A 20,000-nucleotide genomic window follows, 5' to 3' on the forward strand; every position below is an offset into this window, starting at 1 on the left:
TGTCCACCCCTCTGAGAGAGTATTTGAAGGTGGGACTACCTTGTGCAACCTCTGTAGGGTCCAGGTACTGCACCCACTACGTTGGTATGTATGTGATACTGACTCTAGCCAATGGCAAAACTAATGAGGAAATTGGTCAGAAAGAGCAGATGGCAGGGAAAAATGCAGTGGCCTCCACCTGTTAAAACCATTCCTGTTTGGGGGTCGTCTCATTGTTGCCCCTCAGTGTACCTGTTGTTATTTCCAACACCAAAACAGATGAAAATGAATAACAACCCCCCCCCCCCCCCCCCCCCTGCATATACTCTGATTAAAAAGTTTTCCTTTATTTTTTTGAGCCGTGTACATCACTGCATAGATTACCACTAGTGGGGATTTAAATGTGTAATCGATGTGGATAAAACGCGCTCTGACAGAGAGTTGTTGTGTCTCTGTAGTTATATTAAATAAGGTCTATACTTTTCTATAATATAAAATAAATAAAAAGACGCTCACTGAACTGCTGTATGTGGAAAGATAACTTTAGCACAGTTTGGAACTATGTAGTTTCATTGAAATAATTATGCCATTAAAAATGATGGGTAACTTCAGGAACAGACAAAATGTTGATCTACAAATCATCAGCCTTTTTAGCTTCTCGATTCATGCAGCTCTTACTGTAATCTTTATTACAGTTTCAGACAGTTTTAGGGTATATAATTAAGATATTTTGTTTCCTAGTTATTCCTTCTTGATCGTAATTCCATAATTTGCAGCGCTGAACCTATACTACAGACCTTATATTACAGAGGAGTCTTAGCACATTCCCTAAAGCAAAAATGCAGGAATTCTTCCACTGTTCAGTTTCCTCCACACCCTATACTTTCTGTGGATAAACACCGCAGGAGAATATGAGCACTTTGTGCTGACATTTGCTGTTTGCTCAACCTGGAACAGCCGCCAGAGATGCCATAACTCAGTTTAACTACCATGTTGAGTTTAATGGAGTGACCACACAGCAAACTGTTGTTGGCAGTACGACAACACGCACTGTTATGGTTCAGTCAGCTGATTGCAACATCCCCGACTGGAGATACAGCTGAGCCGCTGAGCTTTATGGGCCTCAGGGAGTCTTCATCTTCAGTAAAACATTTTTTTTTAAAACATGATCAGCCTCATTTGCTGCAAGACCTGCATGACGAGGGCATAAACGCTTTCATCTCCGCTGTCATGGCTGAGGGAGGAAAACATCCAAGCTACAAAGATACATAGAAATAAAACAGTGGTATGCTGAGTGAAGCAATACTGGAACCAACAAGAAGTGAAAGTGATATGGTCAAAGTTTACTTGAAATTGGATCCTGTGTTAATGTCAGGCTGTTATATCTTTGGTTAGCCAATTATCACTTTAAATGCTCGACTAGGATTAATCCAAGCCTGATGAGGCAAGAACACATCCTTAAAACCAATTCTGCCACTGCTGAAGGAGCTGATATCTGCAGCTGAGGTCACCCTGTCTGCTAAAATGTTGCATACCTCATTGTTGAATTGATAAATTAAAACGAGAATAAAGAGAGGAAGTGTGATTGTAATATGGAACATTTATCTCTGTTTTTGACTGTATAAATCCATATATCACGTTCCAGTTTAGTCACCACCAATTTCCAATGTAGAAACAATCCCAAGACCCACTGGTTTTCCACCAACCGCAACTTCCCTGTGCTTCGACTTTTAGTCATCTGTCTCACACAACAGATACAATTCTGTTTTAGTGCGTACAGCTGTACTCATGTATAACTACAGTGATTGTTTAATGGACTGTGAGCATTGCCAAAATGCTTCTAAGCCCACAGCAGTTCTGTAGCTGAACGCACGCAGTGTAAACAGTGTCAGACAACCGAAGCTGCTGCTGATCTGCTGCTGACATGCATGAATAACATAATTATTTAGTTAATATCACTCTATGCTCACTTCAAAGCCGCCAGACTTCATTGACACAAACAGTAATTTTATCTTGCCGAGCACAGGAGCTGCTGGTCCACCACTGCCTAAATCTGTAAGCTTGTTTTTTGTTGTTGTGTAACTTGGTGTTTTAACATATTAGTTTGAATCTGAACTATAACATTGAGGCAGTGATAGGCCAGTAACTCTCTTCTTCTGTGAGGTAAAAAAGAAGTGAGACAGCAATATGAGCTTCCCTTCAGTTTCCTATCAAAAAAGGCTCTCTGGCCAGGAAGTGAAAATATTTTAAATATAGTGTGAACTTGATTTATTTATTTTAGCTTTACCTTTTTTCGGTGGCTAAAAAACATTTTGTTGCTGCCTCCATCCACAGTACTGCATTACTTAAGGTTTTCGTGCTGGTTCTACATTGACAGCCTTTGACTGTAGATAATACAAAGTATTTTTCTCACATACATCAGTGTTACACATCACACCAGTACCTGGCCTGATGACCACAGAAAGGTTGTTTTGTTTTTTTGGGGGTATTTCTGGGTCGTCTTTATGGTATTTTAGAGTAAACCAGAAAAAGTTTTTTGTGATTAATTCTTCAGCCAGGGTGTATACTAGTTTTACATCCAATGAGATACTTTCTCGCTTATGACGTCAGAGTGGAGTAGTTCCTGTTTGATACAGTCTATGATTGATTCTGAGGGCTGCCATATGTATCTTTGGCTGGGTCTCAGTAATTACTGTTCAAAAGCACAACTTTATAACTGAGAATTCAGATTTGAAACAGAATATATGTTCCACACAATTCACAGACTTTCTTAATGTAAGGTTTTGCTGCATAGTAGAGCCCTAACTATCTTGGTCAGCTGTATAGCTAACCAAACTGCCCTGGGATACCAGGAACCAAACCCAGCAACAATACCACCTTTGTACTACTGTACAGACTGGCCACAGCTGGTTTCAGAGGCTGTGTTTGGTCTTGGTTGAGCTGACTAGATGATAGTGCTACCTGCAACACATAGCAGTTGGGGAGGCATAATTCACCCTCAGAAGCTATGGCTACTGTAAACAATTGGTCAATATCAACAACAAGCTCCTCCACATCTGACAGGAAATGCGGAAATATGCAAAAGCATAATAGCTTGGTGTTTTCCATTTCATGTGAACTTTAATGGTTCTAAGCCACTGTCAAGATATATTTTCTGACCTTGAAATATGCGATATAAAATATAGTAATAGAAATAGCCAATAGTTCAACAAGTGGCCTGAATCAAAGCACTTGTAATGATTGCAGAGTGACAGTCAGGTGAAACATCCACTGCACACAATAGTAACCTCAGATCATCACTACTGTATATAGTGTCGATGGTCATCTGCTCCCAGTCTGTATAACCACCAGATGCTAAAAAAAAATATCAATTGATTTTGTGGTGGTGGGTATTGTGGGGGATTTTTCAGCTCAAAGATGATGTATTAGTAGGAGGGTTTGTTGGAACTAGTCTACTTCCCAGAAAAACATCACAAAATTATGAGATAATTTGATCACTAATTATCCACAGTTTGTTTTTAAAACTTGAATACGGTCAACCCTACTACTGACCTTCTGCATTTGATAAACAGATGGTGTAGACACAATGTTAATGCACTAGAATATTTGTGGTTTCTCCTCATCTCCAACCTCTGCTGAACAAGAGATCTGACCAACTGGTAGCAGACACTAATCTTGACAAAGCCCTGTTCCTTTGCCAAGCTCAAACACCAGGGTATGATGTTGTTGAATATTTTATAATCTTCAACACCCTGCAAACCTCACTCTCTTCACACTCAACACTTAAAATTATTACTTTATTTACTGACCAGAATAACAGATGATCTGGCAAACTGCTAAGAATGAGACGAAAATTCCAAAAAGGATGGTTTGTGCAGTAAAGTGATGTTGTTCTTTGTTAACCCCTTGAAAAGGGTTTTGTTTAACAGTGTTTGGAGTAAAACCGCCTCTCTAAGGTCTTTTGGGGGGGACAACTGTAATGTGGACAACCCTCAGTGCTCTGTAGGTTTCTATGGCATGTTGCTGGGTCAGGTTGTTTTCACAAAGGGCCCCTCTGCTTGTCAGGTATAAAAAGGAAGGTTTCCAACAGGTTGACAAGCAGTTCAGCTCCAACAGCAGCAGTACCACCAGCAGCAGCAACATCGTCCTAGTGACAAGAACTGGCAAACATGACCTCCAGCAACATGAACATGATGGGCAAGGTTATCTTCTACGAGGAGAGGAACTTCCAGGGCCGCTCCTATGAGTGTATGAGCGACTGCTCTGACATGTCCTCCTACATGAACCGCTGCCACTCCTGCAGGGTGGAGAGGGGCTGCTTCATGGTCTACGACCGCACCAACTACATGGGAAACCAGTACTTCATGAGGAGGGGCGAGTACTCTGACTACATGAACATGTGGGGATGGTCTGACTGCATCAGGTCCTGCCGTATGATCCCCATGCACAGAGGTCAGTACAGGATGAGGATCTACGAGAGGGAGAGCTTCCAGGGCCAGATGCACGAGATGATGGACGACTGTGACAACATCATGGACCGCTACAGGATGTCCAACTGCATGTCCTGCAACGTCATGGATGGCCACTGGCTGATGTACGAGCAGCCCAACTACAGAGGAAGAATGATGTACATGAGGCCCGGCGAGTACAGGAACTTCATGAACATGGGATGGAGCGGCATGAGGTTCATGAGCATGAGGCGCATCATGGATTCCTACTACTAGACGACAAAACAAATCTAAGACAATTAGTGACTAACCAACCTATTTGCAGCAATATACACTGGGTGTTGACTGCAGCAAATGGATGAGGACTGACAATTACTGAACTGCACACGCAGTTACAACCAATGTCTTTCTTTAAGCAAACACTAATAAAGTCTACTTTGTTATAAAACCAATGCTGGAGTTGATCCTTTTCTTTCTTCTTCTTTTATTTGTAATTATTTTACTTCCTCATGCTACAATTTCTGAAGATACCTCATCAACAATCCTTCTTACTCTCACATACTAGGGCTGTGTAATAAAATCTGACACCAATAAGGACCATTAATCCTTACCCTAATAATCCATCACACTTCTTGTTGTATACACAATTCCTGGGAGGTACTGGAAGTGAACAAGTCACCATTGTGGTGATGTTGTCTCCCTACAATATGTTGGTGTTTTAATGCAAGCAGTTCTCAGCTGCTCCAATACTAGTGGCAACTTTAGAAAAAAGAACATTGATTGGGGTTGGAGCTGCAATATTGATGTCCCGTGCATACACCCTGCTGATGCAATAACAAGGTGGGCTCAGCTGTCAATTATAACCCACCCCCCCCAAATACAATAATACATTCTAATCGCTAATGCTCACCTACAAAGTAGTCTCCAGTTCTGCACCCACCTACTTGGATGCCCTTATATCGGCTATGTTACCTCACGTCAGTTGTTCCCAGTTGGTGGAATGCACTACCCATTCTGACCAGATCAGGGGCATCCCTCTACCTTCAAAAAACTCCTGAAGACCTCCAGCCTTTTCTACTTCCACTGCTAACACTACCAAAACTGGACATGATAAATCTATCCCCCTCTACAACTGTCACAGTACTTATTGCTGCACTAACATGTCCTTGTTGCACTTTACCATGATTGTTTCCCTTTTCTATAAGTCGCTTATGACAAAAGTTTCAGCTAAATGACTAAATGTAAATATAATGTTTGCACAATGCATTGTCTATTTGCCTAACCTTGCTGCAGTTTCCCTAAGAAAATTTCTTCTATTAATATGTTCTACATCATATTTGATTTTCTTTAGTGTAGACACTTAATCTAAATGGAAGATATCTGTGTCCATTCCATCAAGGTCAAAGTCTCCACTGTTTGTCCTGTGGTCTCCTCAAAACATTTTCTGGCCAAACACTAAATTTTTTGACCAGACCTAGTGGCTTTGTTTCCAAGAAACTTGCAATTCAGTTTTATTTTTTTAGGTCTGCTTTTATTGGCACTGTTGATGCCTTGCTACTGGTTATTAAAAATGTATCTGGTCTATCCAGAGTAAGACAGAATAAGACTTTTTAGGGGATAAAAAAAAGTGTTCACTGACATCTACATCCATCTCAACTGTGTCTGGCTCCACATTTTTCCAGGTGGATTGTTTCCAGGCACACACAATGCATGCCGTGCGTGTGAAGCGTTGGATCACAGCATCTTTAACCTTGTAAAGTCGCCCTGCTGTATGACTGCAGCACTTCCCTCCATTGGCCATACAGTCACAGTTGACATGTACAACGTACAACCATCTGTCCTCTACAGAGTTAATTCAGAGTTAAGAGGTGTTCTTAGAACAACATGTTCATCATCAGGTAGAAGTTGGAATATCTGGCCAACCCATCCAAAGCTCAGGGAATTTTGACCCTCTATGAGTGACCTATAGTTGACATTTTGCTGCTCATTATATGTCATATGTTTATATATGGATTCTTTATATTCTATATATATGCAATACATTTGCCAACTTGCCATCTTGTGTTTTTTTTTGTTTTTTTTTAACAATTATGCTAAATGAAACTTATATTACTTATATCCCAAATATTACATTAGACCCTTTTGATCAGTGGTCCCTTTCCATTTTAGTTGACTCTGATCTACATAGCCTCATGAAATCAGTAACAAGATCAGTTTTTTATGATTTGACAAAGCCAGACTCAGGGTTTTCATGTCAAAAGCTGACCTGCAAAAACTCATTCAGAGTTTTATTTCTAGCAGGGCTGACTACTGCAGTGTTTTTCAGAGTGGACCATCAAAGTGCTGCTTACAGAAACCAAAAGGTCAGACGACATCAACCCGATTCTCAAGTCACTACACTGGCTTTGTGTCAGCTAAAAAACAATATAAAGCAATGCTGGTAGTTCATAAATCAATACATGGAAACAAACGTATACACCAAATACATTACAGACATGTTCAAGGAGTACACGCCTGCCAGGACTGTCAAATTAAGTGGAAGTGGGCTTCTAGTAGTGCCCAGTCCCAGTAATTGTCTTTTAATCTTTGTAAAGCTTCTTGAATTACCTCTTGAAGGGTGCATTGCTTTGGAAGAGCCATTGGAAAGGCAACACGTTGAAAGGTATGATCATGAATAAAATGTTATTTCTCTGCAAAGCATTGGATACATTCTGTTTAACCATTTTAGGGAAAATCAACAACAGCTAACAGGTCTATTAGAAAGTATTACATAAACAGTAGGGATGGGCGATATGGACTAAAAAATGTATCTCGATAATTTTTGGTATTTATCACGGTAACGATAAAAACGACGATAAATAAACACCAGTTCAGCCTAATCTTTTTGACTATAAATCTATCACCAAAATAATAATAAAGGCTAGAGGGAGCTGGTGGTGGGCGTGTCTATACCTGCTGAATGTAACTTTTTATTTCGCTGATTAATGACAGCTTTATCGAGGCTGGCGCTCACTCTCTGTTACTGTCTCTCTCTCTCTTTTTCTCTCGTCCTCTTGCTCGCTCGCTGTCACAAATCAAATTAAACTTCTTTGTGTAGTTTTGATTCTGAATGAATATTTCGTGGCGTAAATTTCGAGTCAGATTTAGAAGCTGGTACATGAAATAAACAAAGTGAGAACACACACACAGGTAGATGATCAGAGAGTTTAGTCTGTGAATCCACCTGGACAGTCTCTGCTTCAGAGACTTTTAAGGCTGTCTGTGGAGGTTTAACCCAGTGTCTGATTGGCGGCCGGAGTGTGAGGAAAGAGCTCCTTACTGCCCAGCGTATCTGCTCCGCCTTCCACCATGTTTGTCAATATGCATGTTGGGCTGCGAGTGTGTCGCGCACATACGTACGTCATCAATGGGAATATATCGTGGGATGACATATTCTTACCGTGGGGAATGTTTTTGACGATATATCGTAAACGATGACATATTGCACATTCCTAATAAACAGTGTGTATGATTTAGTAGCATCTAGCAGTGTAATTGCAGATTGCAACCACCACACATCCTCCATTTCCTGGCATGAAGCAGAAACAACTGTGGCTGTGCTAGAGCCAGTGTTTAGTTTGTCCGTTCTAAGCTACTGTAGAAACATGGCCATTCAACATGGCTATAGATAGAAAAGTCTCATTCTAAGGTAACAAAAAAATAATGATTCTTATTTTCAGGTGATTATACACTAATGTATGCACACTAAAGACACTGAACTTTGAATTAAACAATGCGAAGTATGTATGGGAAGTAATAAGGGAGTATCAACATATAAGCAAGACACTATTGTGTGCCAGGAAAGTTATACTGAAGTCTAGAGTTTATGACATGATAAAAAAAAGTGTGTCAGTGATACGAAAAAAAGAATCTGGTCCAAGGAAGCTGAAGAACTAAATGAATGAGACTCTGGCGTTGGTTAAAGAAAGCTTCAAAGAATCCCAGACAGCTTTGAATGCCTGAAGTCCAAAAGACGAGATTAAGAACACGTTCTTTGCCTAAACATACTGTAATTGGTCTTAGAGGGAATTAAAAAGATTTGAAAGAATTTACTGTTCCAGATTGGTCTTTTGTGCAAGCATTTTTTTTTTGTCTCTTTTTCAGTAGAGTAATAATTTGCATAATCCTGATTGCTCAATGACAGAGCTATCTGTGTGTATGTGTGTGTGTGTGTGTGTGTGTGTGTGTGTGTGTGTGTGTGTGTGTGATAGTTGTTTGTACTGATATTTAGACGTTTGTGTCAGTATAACTCAGTGTGCAGTTTCTGTCTCTATGAAGCAGAAATAAAGTGACACTGGATGTAGTTTTGATTCTGAATGAATTTTTTAGTGTTAAATTTTAGGAAATAAACATTGCTGGGTGTCGTTTAGCTCAGTTGGTAGAGCATCCGCCCCATGTATGAAGGCTCAGCAGCGGTCCAGAGTTCAAATCTGACTTGTGGCCCTTTGCTGCATGTCATTCCCCGTCTCTCTCTCCCCACATTCCTGTCACTCTTCAGCTGTCTCTGTCAAAAATAAAGCTTGAAAAAAAAGCAAACAAAAATATCTTCGAAACAAAATGTGTTAGAACAAATAAAGACATCTATTTTGGTTGTCATTACATAATGCTCTATATCACTGGTTGTCAAACTGCTATGAGTAACACTAGTGGTACTTGACTTTCCTTGAAGGAATCTCTGAAATGTTTTTTCATGAAATGAAATCAAAAATAGTAAAATAAATACAAATTTAGCAAACCATTTTGATTGAAATTAAACCAGGGTATCGCTAGAATGTAATCTAAAATAAGTTTTGCATTACCTGAAATATCTTTCTTTTTGTTTCATTTCAATATCAGCGTTATATGTAGACATGTTAATTCACGTAGTGCACAAATACATACACGATTAGTTAAAATGTGAGATGAAACAGTAAGTGGAGATGAAATTAATGGTTTGAAAACGCTGCAATCGTGGCTCCAGACAGGAAATATTAGGAACAGAAGTGCAGATCAGGAGAACCCCTTTAACACTGAATGAGCTCAGGATTCAACAACAGTAAACAATAAATAATCTTCTGTCTAGTAAATCTATAGAAAGTAGTATGTATACACATTACAGGACTGTGACATTTGATGCAATATATTTTGTAGCCTAAAGGTTGTTCATTTAACAGTTGTACCATATTATCATCATTTTTTTCTTTACCCCACCCATCCTTTGACATTCAGAAAATTAAACACTATGGTTTACCCAGAGTAGCCTACATGTTACCTGACCTACTTTTTAAACTGCTACGCAAGTACAATGCTCTACTCCTCTTTCCATTCATGCCAGGCAGCAATATCAATCAATTATCAAATCAATAAGGTGTATTGATATGTGAGACTCTCGGTTTTTACAAAAAGGATCAAAAAATTGTATTTCATCAGATGTGTTTTAGTATCCTGTGGGTGGGCGTGTAGGGACAGCCTCTTGGTGTGCTGTCTGAGGGTTTCATGGACCTGAGTCTCATGTTGATGCATGTTCCTGCTATGTTCAGAGTGTTCTACAGTGTGTTATGCCATGTTGCTGTAGTTTCACATGCAATTATGACTATCAGAGGTATGAGACCATATAATGGTTAGGTACACTTTCAGTGATGTTCCTTCTCATGCAAGTGTCTGGGGGTTCTTCTATAAAACGACACAACCACGTTTGTTGCTGTTAATAAAGTACCCGTTGAAAAGAAGAGAAAACTGCCTCACTGAGGTTTACCAGAGTGAACCACAGCTCATCAAAGCTGGTGCTATTGTTCTCTGTTAACTCTTTGAAAAAGGGAAGCAGTTTAGTTTGTAAAAAATTCAGTTTGTAAAAAACTGTGTGGTGGAAAGGCTGCTGCTTTTAATACACATGCTATCTGTGTAGACAAGCCTTCTAATGTATTTGAAGATTTGTGCTTTCACCCCTTCATCTCCACCCCCTGCTGAACAAGAGATCCAACCAAGTAGTAGTTGACACCTGTCTTGACAGACTTGTTTCTGTGCCAGACTGAGACACCACCCAGCAAACCTCGCTCTCCTTTAAGGACTGAGAAAAATCTCTTTAAACTCAGCACTTAAAATCATTACATTATTTAACACTGTGACATTTCACACCAATTTGAATGATTCTAATGTAATGAAATTATATATTGTACTGTCCGTATGTAATTAAATTACATATGGAAACCACCACTTGATTAATAGAACACCCCAACAAATGAATGTTTTACATCATCAGTCACAGTCATGGCTGTTAAGGCTACAGGCTGAATATCATTTCAGTGACTACACTAAAATATTCAATGAATGATTATAAACAACATGCTTTTGTTAGAATATTCATATCTTTTTACATAATGAACCTTTACTGACCAGAATAACAGATGATCTGGCAAACTGAGACGAAAATTCCAAAAAGGATGGTTTGTGCAGTAAAGTGATGTTGTTCTTTGTTAACCCCTTGAAAAGGGTTTTGTTTAACAGTGTTTGGAGTAAAACCGCCTCTCTAAGGTCTTTTGGGGGGGACAACTGTAATGTGGACAACCCTCAGTGCTCTGTAGGTTTCTATGGCATGTTGCTGGGTCAGGTTGTTTTCACAAAGGGCCCCTCTGCTTGTCAGGTATAAAAAGGAAGGTTTCCAACAGGTTGACAAGCAGTTCAGCTCCAACAGCAGCAGTACCACCAGCAGCAGCAACATCGTCCTAGTGACAAGAACTGGCAAACATGACCTCCAGCAACATGAACATGATGGGCAAGGTTATCTTCTACGAGGAGAGGAACTTCCAGGGCCGCTCCTATGAGTGTATGAGCGACTGCTCTGACATGTCCTCCTACATGAACCGCTGCCACTCCTGCAGGGTGGAGAGGGGCTGCTTCATGGTCTACGACCGCACCAACTACATGGGAAACCAGTACTTCATGAGGAGGGGCGAGTACTCTGACTACATGAACATGTGGGGATGGTCTGACTGCATCAGGTCCTGCCGTATGATCCCCATGCACAGAGGTCAGTACAGGATGAGGATCTACGAGAGGGAGAGCTTCCAGGGCCAGATGCACGAGATGATGGACGACTGTGACAACATCATGGACCGCTACAGGATGTCCAACTGCATGTCCTGCAACGTCATGGATGGCCACTGGCTGATGTACGAGCAGCCCAACTACAGAGGAAGAATGATGTACATGAGGCCCGGCGAGTACAGGAACTTCATGAACATGGGATGGAGCGGCATGAGGTTCATGAGCATGAGGCGCATCATGGATTCCTACTACTAGACGACAAAACAAATCTAAGACAATTAGTGACTAACCAACCTATTTGCAGCAATATACACTGGGTGTTGACTGCAGCAAATGGATGAGGACTGACAATTACTGAACTGCACACGCAGTTACAACCAATGTCTTTCTTTAAGCAAACACTAATAAAGTCTACTTTGTTATAAAACCAATGTTGGGGTTAATCCTGTTTTTTCTTCCTTCAAAGGACCTTCCTAGCTACTTTCCAATACCGCTGTAAGGCAAATTAAAATAAGTTTTAATAAACTGGTATACCTAGGGCTGGTTAGGTTTAATCTCAGTGTGGACGCTGTCCAGCATTACTGTCTTTCAAAGGCTGTAGCGGGTTCAGTTTTAAAATTAGTGAAGATACTGCACTGGTATCAGGTGAAATAAGAAGACCTTCCAAGGCTTCCATTGATGTCATGCTTGCCTGTCAGGAAGGGGCAGGAATGAAGATCCAAAGTTAGGCTAAACATTGGCACTAGCTATTTTTCAAAGGAGTCCAGACCATGGGCATTCAAGGGACCTATTGCCTTGCAAGGTCTATTCCTGTGTTTCTGAACAATTGTTCTGGGGTTCCACAAGTTCTTGGTGACCATTGTAATCAATTTGAGTAGTCATAAATAGTTAAATGCTGCACCAAATCCGGTTAACAAATTGTATCAACTCAAAATCTATTGAAACAACTTTGCTTTCAGATAATGTATGCCACTTCTCTGTGGTATACACTGATGACCTGGACTATGCTGAAGTATTGATTGTAAAGTATCAAAAACATGCATTGTCTAAAGTAAACCCTGTGTATCCATTTTTAATGTAGTTATGTAATCTTGTCAACATTATCAGGAATTAGCTCTCTAGAAAACATGGTTTTGCTGTAACTTTTGGTGAGGTCTTGACTGTACTCTTCTCTCTGTCTGCACAATAGGACAGGACTGGAATCCTCAACATGCTCCCCTCACAAGCACAGCAGGCAGTAGACAAGAGGGGCCATGGCAGACAGAAGAGAAGGGTCTAAAGCAGTGTTTTTTCTGACATGCCCCCTTCAGAAGCCAAAAAAAGTTCATCTCCCCCTCCCCACGACAATCCAAGTTGAACTTAAGTGAAATAAATGTCTGGATGATAGAATCAGTAGACTTGTCTGTATATTTCCCCTGCATACATAATATTAATTTCCATTTATGTCACTCCATAGTTCCATGGTATCTGTACATTTTGCATTTACTTTTTTCTTAGCACAGCAATCAAAAGAAAGCAATGAGCAGTATCAATCAGATATGAATTAATCAATCAGTCCTGGGGTTTAGTCTCTTTGACTTTGAGAAGAAGTCTCTTTGAGTGTCTGATAGTGCCAAACTATCAGCAAGAAAGGTTAAAGACAACACAATGACTGTAGTAAATGACTCAGATGAACCACAGACTTTTTAAACATGATTAATTCCTCACAACAACAGAATTAAATTCAATTCAGCAGATTCACTTACTGCTCAGCTCTCTGCATTGATCCTAATGAAGTCCATGTGTACGTGGGAAAATCAGGCTCCCATGTTGCAGGTCAAAGTGCGTCTGCTTTCTTTGACTTTGTCTGCTGCTTTTCTCACATTAACAGGTGTAACATTTCCCATTCCTGCCTGTCAGGCCTAATTAGAGTAGATCGGAACAAATAACAGCCATTAGTCTCGCAGCCTTGTAAGGGCTGGGAGATGGGCTACAGTAAAGCCAGTGGCTCCTCTAGGGTACTGCCCAGTTTTTTCATAGCAGCACTGGATTTTAACTCCATGTCTCATTAACCTAAACTGATTTTCTTGTATCTCATATTTTAATGTATCTATTTATTATTTTATTTGAGATACACTAGACAGGTTACTGTGTGTAATGTGGCATTGGTCATCTATAATGACGTATAGAAAATTTTCATCAACTCTGCAGTTTCCCTCAGCGCTACTTTTTTTTTGCCTCTTTCAGCTCATTGTTTTGTTTTTCCAGCCTGCCAATTTACTGTTTAGTTAAGTCTCAGAGCTCTCACCAATCACAGGTATCTGTTTCTGGCAAAAACACTACCTGTCTATCACCAAACGATAAAGTTAGCTACTGGCTGATGAACAGAGTGGAGCATTTAGCTGCTAAAGAGCCAGGACAGTAAATATTGGACTTGGATTTTTCAGGTGGCCAGTAACATAATTCAAATAAATTTCATGTCGCTACATGTCTGTGTAATTAGGCAATAGTTTGCTAACAACTTAGCCATACCCGGTTTGGAGAGTTTAGAGTATGTGATGTTTGGCTGGTTCTACCCACAGTGGCCAAAAAGATTGATTAAAACAGTTTTAACAGTTGCAACCTTTTATTACATCCACTACAGCAACATCTGATTCTGATTCTGATCTGAGACATTAAACGTTTAAGTGAGATCCACAATTGCAGAAGAACAAGAAAATCATTGGCTAGTGTTTTTGTTTCTATTTTAGCAGTGTGGAGTACTAGTAAGTAATTTGGTTTCAGGCAGGAACAGAATGTACATTTACATTTGGAGTGTCATCGCTCTGGCCTTTGTGTTGCATTCAAACATAATTTAATTTTTTTAACAATAATAAAGAAAGCAACATATGACATTGGCCTTTGTTGGCTGTACTTCTTCCAAGCTGGATTAGGGTGCGTCAAGGCCTTTAGATCCCATGTCTAATAGTTCTTAAAGAAAAAGCAGCTGAAGCTCGAGTCAGAAATAATAAAAGCCTGCTCAGTATGTTGAACTAAAGTCATGTTTTATAGCGGAGACATCTTCAGTAGCTACGCTGAAACAGGGAAGACCAAAGACAATGTAGTCCTGTTCACAGACCACAGCATGGAGGGACAAATGAAAGTTCACCCACCAAAACACAAGTTTAGACGACTTCCTAATGCAGTGTTTCTGTCTCTTGTGTGTCCTTTGCTTCCTACTGTGGCTCTGGTGCCTTGTGGAGAGATCACAAGAAGAGAAAGGAAAGGGGCAAAATATCCCTATTCACATCTTTTCATGAAGAGAAGACAGCCATCAGCCAAATGCCTGTTCACATTAACTTTGCACCATTGAAGGCAGTGATGTGCAGGACAAAACTAAACTATTCTGGAGCCATTACGGCTGACACATGAAGCTCTTCAATTGATTTATTTTCCCCGCTCTCATTTCCACACTTATCTCTCAACAGAGACAGTCTGACATGTCTGCCTGGTAGGAAAAGATTGTGTTCAGGGCTTAGCTACAAACAGACAACAGCAAATGTTTTGTCTGAGATGAAAAAGTCGGACAGCTGCGGAAATAATTCATGGATCGTGCTGAAAATAACTCTGTTCAATGTTTTAATACAGCCTTCTGTGATCTTGGGCAGTGATCCAATGTGACAAGCTCCTGTTTGGTCAAAATCATCCATTTGGAAAAAGATGTGAGCAGGCGAATCCCAAACACTGATCTCATCCACCTAGATCCACTGTATATTTAAGGCTGTTAATTTGAACGGCGACTCGGGTCGACATACACATGAGACTTCCTCTCAAAGTGTTCAACTTGGCAAAACAAAGAGAACTGAGAGTTATTGAGTGGGTTTAACAAGTCTGCGGGCCACATTGTATATTGTTTGGATGTCTGGGCACTGGCAACAGCGGCACTAAGGTTAGTCAAAAACCTGTTAAAAAGAGAACAGAGTCTGGCAGGAGATGGCAGCTATCAAAGCTGCTTTTGTGAGTCACATCAAGACAAGGCTCTTACCGCTTGAAAAACAGCACGGGGTGAAGGAGGCCAGCATTTTCTAAGGCACAAACAGCACTACTAGGGAAACCAAACCGCAGTGGTCAACACAACTCTTGACTACGAAAATTGGAATCATATGAATGATGGTTGTCGCTCGTAGTCATAGGACTATGTGGACAATGGTGGGAAAGGATTAGACACTTTAGGGTCTTCTGGGTGGTTCAGTGTGTGTGGAAGTGGTATGCTCTGCCCCCAGCCTGTGCTCACATCAACTCACACATCAGTCTGTGATCATGGCACAACTTGTACCCAACAGCTGGACTACAATTGGTGAGTCTGGATTTATTATAAGGCTTAGAGGTGCTGGGAACTGGGGCCTGGAGGGGGCTGGGGGATCAGTAGAGGAAAATAAAGGGAATACTGCTTCAAAATAAGAGCTTGTTGGACTGTCGAAAAAACCATCTGAAACTCCCTTCTCCAAACACCTTCCTGACTTCGGAGCTGTGACAATTTTTATAACTTTCCAAAACCTACAATTTGACAAGCTCTCCCACTTAGTAAACAGGGTCAGACTTCTCTTTCAACTACATCCTTCTGTGTGTTTTGTGTAGAGCCAAGAGCAACACCACAATTGCTTTTTAAAAGTGTGGCATCATCTCAATTTTAATGAGTCATCATGTGTCACTGCTGGATGTAGAGTAGGTTTTTCGGTCTTGGCTAGTTTGGATCCATTTGAAAGAGCTAAAACAGTCTTTGGACATGTTCAGACGACAGTGTGCACAAACTACTAAACCCCAGCCTTTCATATGAACACAGAAACTTGTCCAAAATGGTAATACTGGGTAGAAGCTAAAATTCACTAAAACTGTTGACACAGCATGGGCAAGAAGACTCACAAAGAACAATGAGTGTAAGTAGATATCCGAGAGAACACCTCTCAAGTCATCAGTTATCTGGAGAGAAGACTTTTCGGCCTGTTACCATCTGTCTTTTTTTTCTATTAAAGACAGGTAGGTAGAGGTGGTTAGAAAAACACTTATATAAATAAAATAAAATAAGTTTATAAAATTAAATGAATAAATGAATGAATGAATGAATGAATGAATGAATGAATGAACAAACAAACAAACAAACAAATAAATAAATAAAGAGTCCCAAATGTCTGACTGTGGGGCAAGAGAGACAAAGAGCTACAGGTCATGGTAAACCTTTGTAATTTGTGCGCCTGTTGGTAATAATTACATGGTACACAAGTTATTTGCTGGAATCTCAGAATGTGATGACAATGTGGATCCCAAACGTGAACATATCGAAGAATAAATCCCCAGGTTAGCTTTAATGTGTGTGGAAAATGGTATTCCTAGATTTCTGTAAATAGTTTGGCTAACATTGTTATCATAACTACAAGCAATGATGGCTAAAACTACAAAAATGGGACCTCAGTTGTCATAACTTTTCCTTAGCTAGTAAAAGCTTGTGTAGCATGAAAAAAGTCTTACAAGACGTTGTTTAGGGCCTTAGGCTGTTAGTCTTAAGTTGGTCCTAAAGATCAGTTTCAGAGGTTGTACTAGTTGTGATTATGACACAACTAAAGGCATTTAGTTCCATTCACTGGGGGGAGATTTCATCTTTACGCATTATATTTCCTTCACTTCTCTGGTTGCCAAGGAATAAGGCTGGCAGACTGGAAAAGCTTGTTCTGGACAGAGAAAGGTGGCCAAGATGGAATAACATACCAGTGACCCCAAGGCCAACGATAGGGTGTGTGTGTGTGTGTGTGTGTGTGTATGTGTGTGTGTGTGTGTGTGTGTGTGTATTTAGTCATTGTAATTTCCCTAGTAAAGGCACATGGAAAAAAAACAGGTGTGAACTGGTAGAGGGCTGAAAGCATTCAGTATTACAAGAGTGTGAAGAATCTTATTTCACACACTAACTGAAGCAAACAGCTGCACTTGTCTTGTGAGGCGGTACGGGCAGACTGTATCACATTAACCTTCACATTAACAGCTCTTTATTGCTGTAATTTGTGGGTAAATATTTTGACCGTCCTGCCTGGGGCCACTTCATTTCTTTCCAGGATAGAACCTGGAATTCATCTGACCATAAAATTGAGATTAGCACATATGACATTTATACATGGAAAATAATTATTATTTTGGAACTTTGCTGACCTGCTATAGAACTAAGCATAATATCCCAGGGTGTCATAATGTAATGCAGTGGAACATTCATAATATCCAAAATGAAGATGGTGCAGCCATTAATTAACCTGCGTGGGAGAAAGACTGTGGTGAGTGAGTACCCAGGCTGATGAACAAAACTTTACAGTCCATAGTCCCTTCATGTGGGTCATCCATGTGTTAGCGGTAATGGATCACTCTAAACTATAATCAACTTTTCACTGAGCCACTTTATTAAATGAGTTATTGTGTGAATGTAGAATGTGTAGAGAGGTCATGTTTGGCGTCTAGACTCAGAGATCAGGGAGTGAAGGTATCAAGTTTTTTCACACACTGCTATAATGCAAAGGGTGCGTTCCATGTATCACAGTAGACGTACCTCAGAGGTTTATTGATTCACTGATCACTTCATTGATTCTTCTGCTGTATTTTGGCAGTTACCAAACAGATAAGGGTGAACTACTATAACCCTACGGACTAGAGTGGGGTTGATCCAGATTTGCATGTCGAGCAGAAGAAGCCAGATGCAAGACAGATGCAGCTACATTGATGATCTTGCTAACAGAGACACACATGTCCATATTCAGACAGTAGCCCAGTGTGAAAAAGCCTCATCCCTCCTTTTTATTCATTTGAATAAGGCAAGTCTGTGATGTGGTTGGGGTGCCAATGCACAGACTGCTTTCCATCAAGTTTTCCATCAAAAACTTAAATCTGGCTCAACTTTTTGGGGAAAGCGCCGCATTGACCAATCAAATTCATGCAAGCAATATAATATAATATAATATAATATAATATATACTATACTATAATATAATATATAAATCTGTGTTCATGTATGTTAACCCAGGGTATGAGCATGGTCAGTGATCCTACTTCATTCTGCAAGGATGACGTGTTAAAAGACGGTGGGATCCTACATCACAGAGCTTTCAATCCTGGATGCCTGCACTTTTTGTCTATTATTTTGTCCAGTAAGCACAACAGTTTTAGCACTAAGCACTTTGCAGAATATCAGGGTGGGATCTGCCTGTCCTGGGAGTCTGCCTGGCAGCCACTGTGTGGGCTATTAGCCATGTTACAAACTGCCCCAGCAGGTACCAAGAGACAGAGTGCTGATTGTCACCGGTGTTATCTGAGCCAGGGTGGTGGCAGTTGGCAGGGTAGGTTTCACCCAGCGTAAATGCGAAGTGACAGTACGTTATTGTGATAAAATCGAACGGGGCCAGTCTTATTCCAGGGGGTTCTGTTGGCAAGAGACAGGGACACTGATATGGCCTAATTTTGTTATGCGAGCTGAACCTAACCCGCCGGCTTCCCTTTGTGTGAGCAGTGAAAAAACTGCTGTAGGCTAGCAGCAAAACCTGTTATTGTGTCTGTTTATTTCAAAAAACCATCTCTGGATAAATATCTAAACCAATTCCAGTGAACTTTCAAACAGAACACTTTGATCTGTGTTAAAATGTTTCAGCCCTGAGCGTGGTTTGGCTTCAACATGAACAATAGAATAATCAAAATGGGGAAAGGGAGCAGACCACTGACAGAGCAAGTCAACACGTGTGGTGAAAAAAAAAAAAAAGCAACTGGCAGTGAATTATGGAAGCATATGGCACAGGATGGGAGGAGCGACACCAGTGTGGAAACACGGACAAGAAAAATCACTCACTCACTGGCAACCATGAGATAGTAAGTCTACCTCAACAAACACCACGGAGACGTTACATCTTCATATCAGTGTTTGGTAATCCCCTCATCAACATGCAAGCCAGTGAAGGGAGAGTGAGAGTGAAGAGGGTGAGGGGGTCAGGGGGAGGTAAGACCAATATGAGAGGGTGGGGGTACAGCCCTTCCATTCGCTGCTCTGCAGGTCAGGGAGCCCCCCCCCCCCGTCTCCAGCCGCTGCTGCACCAGGGCTTTGTGGAGCTGTTGCCATGGAGATGTGGGTCAGGGCGCTGATGTGCAAGCGCAGCGTGGATTTGGCGCTGGCAGTGGAGTGCAAACAGCTCAGGCTGGAGCCGGCAGTAAACTCCGGCTGAATCTAGGTCACCGGGATCCTCCAGAGCAGACACAGACTGAGGCATAAGTTACTGCAGAGGGGGCATGAGGTGGTGGTGGTGGTGTTTGGGGGAGTTCTGGCTACAGCTGGGGAGTATAGGCTCACACATAACTGAATTGCTGTGACAAACCCAGAGCATTACGGCTACTGACAAATTAGAATAGGGTCAGAATCAGGATTTTCTAATTTGGGATTTGACATGGTTATTATTGCCTTTTTTTGGTGGTGCATTCAAACAATGCAGAGCCAATTTTTGTCTGGCTCAATGAATTTGACCTCAGTCTGTGTGT

General features: G+C 40.8%; 2 protein-coding genes across 2 annotated transcripts; both read left to right on the top strand.

The window, feature by feature from the left end:
* Positions 1-4,073: 4,073 nt before the first annotated feature.
* LOC104922935 (gamma-crystallin M2) lies at positions 4,074-4,879 on the top strand. Its single transcript, XM_010735897.3, has one exon. The coding sequence runs from the start codon at positions 4,149-4,151 to the stop codon at positions 4,701-4,703; it is 555 nt and encodes a 184-aa protein (XP_010734199.1). The 5' UTR covers positions 4,074-4,148; the 3' UTR covers positions 4,704-4,879.
* Positions 4,880-11,114: 6,235 nt separating this feature from the next.
* LOC113746844 (gamma-crystallin M2-like) lies at positions 11,115-11,920 on the top strand. The gene has a single exon (XM_027284009.1). It carries the CDS (start codon positions 11,190-11,192, stop codon positions 11,742-11,744), a length of 555 nt encoding a protein of 184 aa, XP_027139810.1. The 5' UTR covers positions 11,115-11,189; the 3' UTR covers positions 11,745-11,920.
* The last annotated feature ends 8,080 nt before the right edge of the window (positions 11,921-20,000 follow it).

This window comes from Larimichthys crocea, chromosome XI (assembly GCF_000972845.2).
Source record: "Larimichthys crocea isolate SSNF chromosome XI, L_crocea_2.0, whole genome shotgun sequence".
NCBI classification, from domain to species: domain Eukaryota; kingdom Metazoa; phylum Chordata; class Actinopteri; family Sciaenidae; genus Larimichthys; species Larimichthys crocea.